Below are 13,054 nucleotides of genomic sequence, written 5' to 3'. Positions count from 1 at the left end.
AATTTTCTATACCACGAAATCCAACATATCTTATTGTTCACCTCCGTGATTTCCTAAAAAACTTTTTGCCTTCAAACCCTCTAGCTAGTGTCTCTATTACCTATCATGGAGCTAATATCGTCTTAATAATTATTACTTCCCGCTGAAATAAAGCAATTTAGTCATTAAGGCAATGTATAGTGGGCGTGGGTTATGGCGAATTTTTTATATTTTTAGTTATGTATTTTTTTTAGTTATGTTTTTTTTGTATTTCTTCTTAATTTTAATGCATTTTTATTTAATTATTTAAATAAAATAATTTTTATTTGTTTAGTTTAATTATAAAAAGGAAATAATAAAAGAGATATTGTTGGCCCAATTTGTAGCCCCTACACCATTACACCCTAAAAACAAATTCTCACCCTTTGCTGACTAGGCGTCATGTGTCACAATTCGCCCCCATTTGTAGCCCCTCCACTACGCATAACCTAATATGTCTATGAGTGGTTGCCAATTCTTTGTATGGTTCATGTTTGCATCTACCGAAGGCCCTAGGCACGTAAACGTGATAGCTTCTATTTCGAAAATGCTTTAAAATTTTGTGAGAAATCGCCCGCTCTGGTGTTTTATTGTTCCTACATGACTACACGGCCTCTTAATTTTAAGGGACGTAAACGCAGATATCAGAATTATAATCTTTAAGATGGATATGATATGAAGCCACTTTTGAGTAATTTTGGCATGTGTGATGGGTTTTTTCAAATTGAGTAAATGATTTTTGGTTTAGTGATATCGATGTGTTGGATAAAAATTTGTCTTTTCAGTAACGAGAGATCAAATTTCACGATGACAAAAATAAAACGTGTCTAATACTCATTCAACATAATATTCTTTTCCTTCACATTACATTTGTTAACGACAAATTATTACTCCATCTTTGTCTATTATGTGGCTCTTAAACCCTCATTATTTGGGGGAAGAGACTCCACCTCACCTTGATGCTATTGGGCTACAAGCCCTATGGTATATTCATGGTTAAAATAGCAATAACTAATCATTAGTCGGTATCTCACTGACTAGCTAGTCACAGATTAATCGCCATTTGGTTATAATTAGTCAAAATTATTAATATGTATAATTTGGTGTGTTGTGTATTTGAAAACTTTATTAATTCCAATCCGATTACTCCCTATTAATCGCCAGTCCTTATCCTACCGGCCAATTTGCTCGTAACAAAATATATAACACCGGGTCTATTACATGTTACATCGGTTATAAAAAAACTGTATATATTGATAATTCAAGAGTGTCCGCTTTCCATATATGCCACATAAAAATTTTGATAGTTCGACTCTTACTTCATGTAAGGCTATGTGTTGTGATTGAAGTCATCACCAAGATTCATCCTAACATATTGCGTCACATAACTGGGCCTAACCCTTCACCCCTGTCCTTCGCGCCACCATACGCTTGAGTCTGTTGTGGCCCGCTAGCCATTCACACCCCTATCCATTCACTTAATTGCCTATCATGGCCGCTAGCCAGCTCGCGCTTGCCCGTTCCCTACCCGTTGTGATGTCCGCGCGTGACGTGGCCCAATTTATCCGTATGGGCCAACCACAACGGACAGTCTAATTAAACATCAACCGTTAGATGGAAGTAGTTATGATTTAGAAGTTTGAAACCAACAATCATATGTCCTGTTTTGTCTTTTTAATATTGACAAGTTCAATTGGCGTGTTGGAAACAAATCAACAATGATGTCCTAATTTGTCTTGTTGATACATTTATTATACGGGATAACAAGGTTACCTGTATTAATAATAACCATATATGAAGTTTTAGTAGACCATTTATCATGAAAACGAAATATATGTGTTTTTCTTAAATGCTAAAAAGAGAAAATATATTAACGTGAAAAAAAGTTGAACATCTTTTATACAACACCTAACGAATTTATTATAATGTTCCGCACCAAACAAATTTATTCATAAAAACACACATCCACTTAAAATATGTGGGTGATTTATATAGTAGTAATAATAATAATAATAATAATAATAAAATAAGAATAATGATTGATTAATATACTTCTTTTTTGAACGACCAAGTGCAATTGGTTGTCAGGAGACTTTGAAAGGCTTCACCCGCATACAACCGATCTTACTTAAGTTCGAATCTCTCTTACAGTTATATTGCCCATATTTTAGAGTGTACACATGAGCCAAGAGTCGAATTTGGAACTTTCTGGGTAAGAACCATACATGAATAGTAAACTTCCCACCTCTGAGTAGTTGTCATTGGCTGATTAATACACTTAAAATACACATTTTTAAAAACATATAGGATGATTATAATTGAATACAAATGAAGCATGCTTATTTATTTTGAACCACGAAACTCACATGCCTTTATAAATTACATCACTTGAAAGCTAAGAGACTTTATTGAAGTACCAATTAACTCCCGGTATACAGTTATATGTTTGTTACAAGAATTATTGTTGCTAGTAAAATAAAAATTCGGATTTGATTCAATATGGTAACAGTACGGTCTTGGCATTATCGGTATAGCAACCTCAGAGGAAACTAAAAAACTGAAAATCGTTATATGTCAAAAAAGTTATCAGCACATATTTATATCACCATTCATACTGATTTTAAAACTGATATAGTTCGATCATAAATGATTTGGTTCGTTATGAAACCTGTAAAGGACTACCAAACACCATTTTTGTAGGCAACTAGCATTAGCAATGGGATTTTGTTCATCAAGGCTCTCTCTAAACCATAATAATAATAATAATAATAATAATAATAATTAATTGAAAGATTAGAAAGAAACTTTCTAAGCAACCAGTTTGACCATTCAAAATTTTAAGATGGAGATGTTAACTTCAATGTTAGTGCTCTAAATTAGTAAAGTAATCAAAGGCTTGATAAATTTAGTAAAATATTTAACTCATAAAACTAAATTTATGCAATTCGAAAAAAAAAAGAAAGTATATTACTAAAATTATCTTTAGTTTTTTCACTAAATCAGTTTCCATATAATGTTCTAATCCTATAATTTTTTTCTATAAATGTTAAAAAGAAAATTAAGTGAATTAACCTAATAAAATATACAATATTAATCCTGCTTACTATTTATTGATTATTCTTTTTCCAAGTTGACTTCAATTTAAAAATCATAAAACGTGATTAATTATTTATTTTTAATATTTTAAGTATATTAAAAGTAAAAAAAAGTATCACTTAGTAAACAAGATTGACTGGCGTTACATAAATAATTAAACACTTGTTACATATTATTATTATTTAAGCACAAGAGTTATATATATATAAGAAACTATCTATATAATAAAACGTATGCAACCTTCTAACCATTGACTCAACACAAATGACTACCATTGAAGACGACCAACCTCTTTCACCGGCCGGCCGGTTATTCGTTCAACCCGAAACCGACCAGATCATCAACGGCGTTCTCGGCCTCGAACGGTCCATCGATGTAGAAGCCGCTCGAACCGTCATCTCCGATTCTCTCATGATCAAACACCCCAGGTTTTCCAGCCTGTTAGTCACGGACAAACACGGCCGTGAACACTGGCGGAAAGCCAACGTTGACATCAACCGCCACGTCATTGTCCGTCCAGACCCTGTTGGTGTATGCACAACAGACACCTATGCTGACACCACCAGGGATGAGGAAGTGGTCAACGGATACATTGCTGATTTGACAGTATCATGTCCGTTGACCACTGACAAACCTTTATGGGAGGTACATGTATTGACCGCCCATAAATGTGTGGTGTTGCGTATACACCACGCGTTGGGCGATGGTATATCGCTCATGTCGTTGATGTTGACGTTATGTCGGAAACTCAACGATCCGGATCAAACGCCTACGATTGAACAAACACAAACGTCACCGACACGAAAACGGAGAAAGTTAGGAACTTTGGATAATATTATCGAAGTGCTGAAAATAATATGGTTTAGTTTAATATATGTAACGGAGTTTATAATGAGAGGGTTATGGGTTAAAGACCGAAAGACGGCGGTTCGAGGCGGCGAAGGGGTGGAGTTGTGGCCGAGAAAGCTTGTAACGTCCAAGTTTAGTCTCGAAGATATGAAAATGGTTAAGAGTAAAGTTGCCAACGCAGTAAGTTTTAAATTTCTGTTATGTTTTCCGTTAAGTTTTCCGTTGACCTAACGTTGATGGCTTGACAGTATGTGACACAACTAACTACCGTTAAGTTTGGTGGCGTGTCACGGTTTGATTGGTTGTTAAATGTCGTTGTTTTATGGGTAACCAAATGGTATAGAACAAGGAAACTTTATATTAAAGGTCCCACCTTGATGTGTGGATAAGAGTATCACAAATAAAAATCTCGGTTTTGACTCGGTTTGTAAATAAGCTTAGCTCGAGCCATAACTCGCTCATTAGCCTCTTAAACTAACCGTAACTTTTTAAGTTTTTTTTTTTTGAAAAGGCGGTATTTTATAAAAATAAATAAAAACAGTCCTAGCAAGTAGCTAGAACAAAAAAACATAAAACATTACAAATACAATAGAGGGTTCTTAAGCCACTTGATCCTAGAAATATTACATTTACGATTTCTGCTACTATACCATAAGAACGAGAAATTTAAAATTTCATCAAATATCGTTTCTTTGTTATGCCGATTCTTCTCAAATACCAAGTCATTTCTGAATCTCCAAATAATCCACCAAGTGACAAATATAATCATCCCGATCATATCTTTCTTATGAGTTTGGACTCTTAAAGTGTCCCACCAAGACATCAGCTCAATCGGAGCCAAAGAGGAAGACAACGGCAGGCCAAGCCAAGAAGCAACAAGACCCCAAATCCGATTAGCCACCGAGCACATACCGAAAACATGGTCAATAGACTCCTCATGATCATTACAGATAGGACATAAAGAACTCGGAATGTCTATACCCTTACTCACCAGATTGACTCTCATAGGAAGTCTCTTAAGTAACACCCTCCAAGCACAAATATTAACTTTTCTAGGAAGAAATTTGAACCATATTGTCTTTCGAGCCCACGAAGGAAGAATAAATTCATCAATAACCTTCCTTACACCCTTAACCATGAAGTCTGTCATATCCCCAAAACTCCAAATCCATCTATCTTGAAAATCCGTTAAACTTACATGTCCTAACTCCACCATCAAATTATCAAATTGTTCACTTTCTCTCCCCCCTCTAATCTCTCTTCTCCAATTCCAAAAACCATCGTCTGCCCTTTGATTAACAAAACATTGCTTGTCCATTTCCAACGCATAAAGGCGAGGATATTTGACCGCCAACGTACTACTTGTCCCCCAACAGTCTAACCAAAATCTAGTTTCTTGACCATTTCCTATCTTTTTTTGAACAGCCGAAAGAGGAATTACTTCTAAATCGTGTAGTTTATTAAATGAGTTACACATAGACGACCACACACCCGACCCTAACACACTATTTTCACGATAGTTAGGATTCATTTCAACTCCATATATGGCTTTGATCAACTTAACCCACACACAATTGCTATCTGAAACAAACCTCCAACGCCACTTTTGTAAAAGAGCCTTGTTAAATGCCTCCAAGGAACCAATCTCGATACCTCCTTTCTCTTTAGAGGCCAACACTTGTTTCCAAGACACCCAATGAATTTTTCTTTCGTCATTTTTAAAACCCCAAAAGAACCGATACCGAATTCTTTCCAAAACCTTCAAAACACTTGGAGGCACAACGAATAGGGAAAAGAAATAAATTCCCAAGGCTCCAAGGACCGAAGTGTTTAAAAGAGCTCTAGCTCCAATAGATAATAAATTCGACTTCCAAACCGAAAGACGAGTTTTGAATTTATCTATGATAACCTTCCAATCTTCAACCCTTTTCATACTCGAACCAACCGGTAAACCCAAACAGGTGAAAGGAATTTTAGCCGGAAGACAACATGTCGAAGAAGCACGTAAAACCACCTCCTCATATAGGACCCCCACTCCATATAAATTAGATTTGAATAAATTTAACTTTAAACCTGAAGCCAAATAAAAACAATTCAAGATCTGAACAATACCATTTATATTTGCCTCCGACCATTCCCCCAGACATATAGCGTCGTCAGCATAAAATAGATGAGATATCCGCCCTCCATTTCTACCAATTCGAGCTCCTTTAAAAATACCCGCTTCAATAGCATCCTCCATGGCCACATGTAACCCTTCCATAGCTATTAAAAAAAGAAACGGAGATAAAGGATCACCTTGACGTAAACCTCGATGCATCTCGAATTCCAAAGTTGGGCTTCCATTAACAAGAATTGACATACGAGCCGATCCCAAACACGCTTTAATCCAAGAAATCCGTTTCATTTGAAAGCCCATGTGTTCCATCATCTTAAACAAAAAATTCCACGATAAAGAGTCATACGCTTTTTCGAAATCAATTTTGAATATCATCAATTTTTTATTCCGCTTTTTGAACCACTCAACCACTTCATTCATAATTAACGAACCATCTAAAATTTGCCTTCCTTTTATGAAAGCGGTTTGTTCCGGGCTAATAATTGAAGGAATGACCTTACTTACTCGATTTGCCAGAATTTTAGCTACCACTTTATAAACAGCTCCGATAAGGCTAATAGGACGAAAATCTTTGACAAGAACCGGACTTTGCACCTTAGGAATCAATGTAACAAAAGCGGAGTTACAACCTTTTGGAAAGGAAGCTTCCAAAAAAAATTGTTGAACCGCCTCAAAAAAATCCGCCTTCATAATGTCCCAAAATTTTTTAATAAAAGCAAACGAGAAACCGTCCGGTCCCGGCGACTTATCTGAACCACAACCCCAAACCGCCAATTTCACTTCCAACATAGTGACCTCAGAAACTAAAAAATCATTATCATCCGGTGATAAAAATTTTAATTTATTACTTCTTCTAACAACCTCCACCCCATCAAAAGGTTTAAATCTCTTCGAGTAAAAATCGAAAAAGACCTGCTTCACTTGAAGAGGATCTATAATCCACTCTCCCTTATCTTTAACTCCTGAAATGTTCATTTGTTTCCGCTTCTTTTTTAACAAAGCATTAAAAAATTTTGAGTTTTCATCACCTTCCAGAGACCATTTATATTTAAGTTTAATCGCCATTTCTTTATTCTCAAGATGATTCAACTTCTCCAACTCAAGAAGCAAATCATTTCTCTCCTCAAATACCCCTTCGTCTATCAAGCCTGTTTCAATCTTATGTTCACAATCAATCAACTTAGATTCCAATCTCACCTTATCTTTTGAAGATTTTTCTTTGTTTACTTTCACCCAACCTTTTATTCTTTCTTTGAGTAACTTCAGTTTGTTTTTAACCTTAACGAGACATCTACCAACAACCTCCTCCTTCCAAGCATCTTCCACCACCTTATCCAGCCCCTCCCATTCAAACCAGGAATTAAAAAATTTAAACGGTATACGACCAAAGTTACCTCCTTCATTTGAATCATGATGGGTCTATGATCCGAACAACCCGAAGGCAGAATCGTTGCCGCCAAAGACAACATCACCTCCAATAATTCTTCAGAAATTAAAACTCTATCAAGTTTACTTAACTTTTTACCCGAGAAGCCAACCCGAGTAAATTTAAAAACCACCTAGAGGCATATCGAATAAACCAATCCGATCAATAAACGAGTTAAAATTCGAAGCATTTACTTTAGAGAAAACGGTCCCCATTCTCTCCGACGGATACCTACAAGAATTAAAATCCCCAAAAATAAAATATAAACCCGGATTATTCCTTTTGAACGAAGAAATAACCTCCCATAAAATAAGTTTTTCACTCTCTTCTTGAGGCGCGTAGACATTCACCATATAAACCGAGACCTTTAACTTAACCCATAACCCTTCCACTATAAGCACATTGTCAAAACAAAATATTTTTGATTTAACTAACACCGAAGGATCCCAAATAGAAATAATTCCACCTGATTTCCCCCGCGCATTCACTGTAACAAAATCAAAAAAATAGTTCCCCCACATAGACCGAACATAAAATAAATCCACAGACGTCATTCTCGTTTCTTGGAGACCTAAAAAATTTACCCCCTCCGCTCAACAAAGATTGGCCACCCACTTCCTTTTAATCGCCTTACCCACCCCACATATATTATTAGTTAAGATATTCATTGATCCACCTTGTGTTCTCCAGTCCTGCTGATTAATTTGTTAAGATCCGCCTTAGTACCTTCCATTTTGTATCCAAGAACCTTTCCCACCTCTATAAGATCTGTCAAACCATTAACAAAAGAAAACCCACTAGTTTCTTTAACCTCCTTTCCTTTGTACCTAGAGTGACCCTTTTTGCCCGAAAATGATCCTCCTTTACTACCCCCTTCTGTTTAACTCTCCATTATCGTTTAACTCTCCATTATCGTTTGGTTTAAAGCTATATGAAATGGAGTTGAAACCAGACTGAGGTGGATTAGTTAAAAACCTTAGCCAAGATTGAGCTCAGGTTTTCAGCTCGGTTCAACTTTTTGAACAACATTAACTTTGAGGGGTTTTGATCATTTAAAACGGATCATGTTGTCGTCTTATCAGTACACTTTTTAAATTTGAGTGACTTCGTAAATAATTTTAAATTTTAATAATATATATAACAAGATTACAACCAAATATACGAAGTTTTCATATATAATGTTGGCTGAGATAACTAAGATTTTGGAAGGAAAATGACTAATGAGTAAATAAATATTGAATCAGTATAACATCCGGTAGCCGGTATGATTAGAGATGCACATCCAAACCGGGGTCACCAACCGGTTTTTAACTAATTCTCTAACCGGATAGTAACCGGCCCAGTTCGTCTCTTACCGGTTTCTGCCGGAAAATACTGGCGTTTAGTAACCGGTTTTTCATTTTGGCCTTAGAATCGGTTAATAACCGGTTAACCGAAACCAGCTTTTGGTTTTAAATTATTTTTTTAAATCCGGTTTTTCCCGGTTAATTACCGGTTAACCGATTCGGTTATACCGGTTAGGGTTTTTGTGCTTAAAAACCGGTTACTAACCGACCCAGTTGACGATCTAACCGATAATTAACTGTTGACCAATAACCGGTTATTAAAGTAACCGATTTTCGAATAACCAGTTAACCGGTTTGTGCATGTCTATGTATGATCGGCCAAATGAATAAACAATCTCCCCAAAGTAAAGAAGTTTTAAAAATACTCTCTTTAGCGACTTATATTTTTATTAATCACCGACTTAATTTTTTTAATTCTAAAAGACAAATACTTATCCGACACATGATATCTAGGGGTGTGCGTGGTGCGGTTCGGTGCGGTTTTTGGTTAAAACCGAACCGAAAACCAAAACTTTGGTTTTTGGAGTATTTGAAACTCGTTCGGTTTCGGTTTTTTCGGTTTTTGCCATTTGATCTTGAAAATTATAGGTCAAAAGAATGTTTTCAAAAAATAAATAATTTAGGTATAAATAATTTTGTTAATCGTAAAATAATAGACTATTAAACATTTTACCAAAAGTATTTAAGTTATATGTTTATTAAATTCTTATAAATAATTACTTAATACAAAATATAAAATAACAAATATTTAGGAATTCGATTCGGTTCAATTTTTTCGGTTTATATTATATGCAAAACCAAACCGAACCGTTAGTTCGGTTTTTACAAAAACATAAAACTGAACCGTCGTTTATTGTTTCAGTTAGGCGTTCCAATTTAGATTTTTCGGTTTTTTCCCCCAACTGTATATGCAATTATAGAGCCAACCGGATGGTGCCTAAAGTTTGAAAATCTGTGATTCTCTAGAACTTGACAACTAAGTACATGGACCCACCAAAGATGGCATTTTATTTTGCTTGGTCCATGAAAGTGGGTGGGTGGGTGGGTGGCATTATTTGGTTCATAATAAATTACTAAAGGAATTGTCTATAAACAGTGATGGTTACAAAATGTCAACTTTTAGCCACTCTTGACATACTACTTTGGGCTATGATCATATAAATGAAATGAATCTAGTTAAAATTAAAACTAACTATGCAAATAGATGAGTCATATTTATGCATTGCAAGAAGTTTTTGTTACTAGATATTATAAGAGATGCACGGAAATTATAATTTAGATGTCTAACATCACAAGCAATAACAAATGGTCGTAACGACACGTCAGATTTTAAACATTTTATTTGTTCCCCCATCTACATAAGCAGACTTCAGTCTTGGACTTCACCTTCCCGACAAAGAGGTTTGTTTCCTCCAAGTCCGTTACACTATCACATCACTCGGACCTTGGGCATTGCACCCATTGTGGGTATAATAAATTTAAAATGAGTATTGAATGGTCTTTTTCAAGGCATTTTAATAATTCAATAATTCTAATTACATAAAAAAATTATTAGGTATTTTGCATAAACAAATTTTTATATTTTCTAGTACATATGGGATGATCAATTTCATACTAATCAGCATTAATTAAAAATGTATATCCACATCAAAATTGCAAATATCTTATTAGAATATCTATGTTGTATGTTTCTTAAATCTGGTCCATCCGACCCTAAGACAATCGGTATGATGTCTGGTTCGATTCTGAGACATTACTTGTAATAGACATTGTTTCATATGCATAAAATATGTCCTGCAAATGCAGTGATAGGCAAAACAATGATTTAGAACATGATGGAAACGTAACATTGTCTATACATCCATATTGGATGTATAGACTACTTTTATTGTCATATGCATAGACTTCATAATAGATTATTTGATGCAGACGATAAATGACGTTCTTTTTGGCGTAATATCATCAGGACTATCAAAATACTTGGACAGTAGATCACCAGAATGTATGTATTCGGTCTCTTCACATTTATCATTAACTTGTAATGTATAACATCAAATTTCAAGCTCGATACTTATGCTTATCAAGTTAATTACTTGTGTTTACTTTCTAGCTCTTCAAGAGGGACTTCAAATCACGGGTGTCGCCCTTGTTAATCTAAGACCATCGCCAGGACTTCAGGTTGCATATATGAAACATTGTAAACCTAAATTCAGTTTATAACACTTAGAGAACGAATTTTATAATCAAATGTGATTACTAAAACCCGACTCATTCTTAAAATCACATGTGATTACTTTAACCCGAACCATTTTTTTATATCTAAAGGTCTAGAGTGGTTACCTTATTTGTGAGTTTTTTTTTTTTTTGGTTCTCAAAATCTAAAGAATTTCTAATTTTTGGTCTTTGCTTGTAAAACTATTCCAAAACCAAGCCGGACCTAAACTGAATATTTGAAAATGCTAGAACCTAACATGGCTTCGTATAGTACAAGTTCGGTGCAACTTAGAACCGGTACGGCCACAAAGGGAACAAAACTAAAACGTTTGCATAGTGATTCAACCCATTTCTTCGCTTAAACAAATCTAACTATAATAATAAAGGAAAAGAATATATATGACTAAACTATATCAATAACTGGTTTTTTATTGTATTTATTGTATCATGTATTGGAACGTATAATCATATTAGAGGCCCGTGGGCCCTAATAAGCCCATTAACCCTAATTTGATCATATACTCCAATATCATGGACCAATAACCAGTCCTTACATATGTCCGGTTCAATCAAGTTTGGTTTCGCTTTATTTAGCTGGCCGGTTTCAACGGCTTGGACAAAGTTTTACGCTATGAAAAGAAAAACTTTATGCTAAGCTATCGTGTTTGGAGTTTTATCCGGTTAAACTAGCTAACGCATATACGTATCAGGATATAAAAGAATTGATGAAGAAAAATGCTGGGAAAGCAGGATGGGGAAATAAATTTGGTATTATGCTCTTGCCTGTCTACTATCATAAAAATCAGTCTGATCCACTTCACTACTTGAAAAGAGCTAAAAAGATGATTGATAGGAAGAAGTTGTCATTGGAAGCTTTTCTTTCATACCAGCTTGGGTACTTTGTTATGAAATTCTTTGGTGCAAAGGTGACAGATTATTAGTTTTAGACAAGTAAAAAGTTATTTTATAAAATGTATATATTATAATTGACATGTTATTTTTGTAAATATAAAACTAACATAATATTATAGGATATCACATTTTTAGAAATAGAAATTATCATATAATAGCAATTTTATAGAATTATAATTTTTTATCGCGGAATTTAAACCGGCATACAGTATAGTTTACATTACTAAAAAGTTTAACTTTCACTTGGGTAAAATTTGTAAAATAAAATAAAAACTAAAAGTTATAATCGTCGTCGACAATAGGATTAATAACATAGTTATTAGAACATATAAACTCAAGGAGTCAATATATGACTCCACAAGATTTTGTATGTTTTAGATGAGTTTGTTGTTTTTTGTATTAGTTTACATATTGAAATAATATCTAATTGTCAAAATGTTGGTTGAAGAACAAATATTTATATTTTACTAACCCTTTACAAATTACAACTTAAATAGATTATGTTTACTAAATTAAATGGATTAAAAGTATCATTTTTACATTTTTGCTAATGAAGTTGAGTTTTAAGTAATTGTCATTAACTGGTACTTGTAGATTGCAAGTATACTTAACTATAGAGTAATTTGTAACACTTCATTCACGATTTCAAATGTGGTGGGGCCGAAAGAAGAGATCACGGTTGCAGGCATCCCGGTCACATACATCAGAACGACATCATCAAGTTTACCACACGTACAAGTTTCTATGCTCTAAATACAAACACTACTACCATCGTTCATTTGTAAACAACTTGTGTGTTTTAATGGTTTGTGTTGATTTTGGATGCAGGCAATCACGATGCATATGGTGAGTTATGCAGGAAAGGCCGATATGCAGATTCTGGTTGCTAAAGATCTTATTCCTGACCCTGAAAAGTTAGCAAAATTTTTTGAAGATGCGTTACTTGAGATGAAAGAATATGCGATAAAAACATGAGAAATTTCGATTCATATATCTTTGAAATATACACAAAAATGATCCAATCTAGAAGTCTTGATATTTTTCTCATTACTTTTATACCTATAGACATGACAT

General features: G+C 34.5%; 1 protein-coding gene across 1 annotated transcript; it reads left to right on the top strand.

The window, feature by feature from the left end:
- The first annotated feature begins 3,353 nt into the window (after positions 1 to 3,353).
- LOC143631380 (wax ester synthase/diacylglycerol acyltransferase 4-like) lies at positions 3,354 to 13,054 on the top strand. Its single transcript, XM_077100160.1, has 6 exons — positions 3,354 to 4,143; positions 10,784 to 10,856; positions 10,965 to 11,032; positions 11,779 to 11,994; positions 12,575 to 12,712; positions 12,809 to 13,054. Exons 1-6 carry the CDS (start codon positions 3,379 to 3,381, stop codon positions 12,953 to 12,955), a joined length of 1,407 nt encoding a protein of 468 aa, XP_076956275.1. The 5' UTR covers positions 3,354 to 3,378; the 3' UTR covers positions 12,956 to 13,054.

This window comes from Bidens hawaiensis, unplaced genomic scaffold (genome assembly GCF_021521415.1).
Source record: "Bidens hawaiensis isolate Kalapana, Puna unplaced genomic scaffold, B.hawaiensis_p1.1 tig00006068_1, whole genome shotgun sequence".
Taxonomy (NCBI): Eukaryota; Viridiplantae; Streptophyta; class Magnoliopsida; order Asterales; family Asteraceae; genus Bidens; species Bidens hawaiensis.
This window is presented reverse-complemented; position numbering and strand designations above follow the sequence as displayed.

Bases quoted from the DNA above. Each gene is read 5' to 3' on its own strand.
- LOC143631380 (XM_077100160.1), top strand. From the start codon at position 3,379: ATGACTACCATTGAAGACGACCAACCTCTTTCACCGGCCGGCCGGTTA. The intron at 11,033-11,778 runs GTTGCATATATG...TATACGTATCAG, and splicing joins GACCATCGCCAGGACTTCAG to GATATAAAAGAATTGATGAA. The intron at 12,713-12,808 runs GTACAAGTTTCT...TTTTGGATGCAG, and splicing joins CATCATCAAGTTTACCACAC to GCAATCACGATGCATATGGT.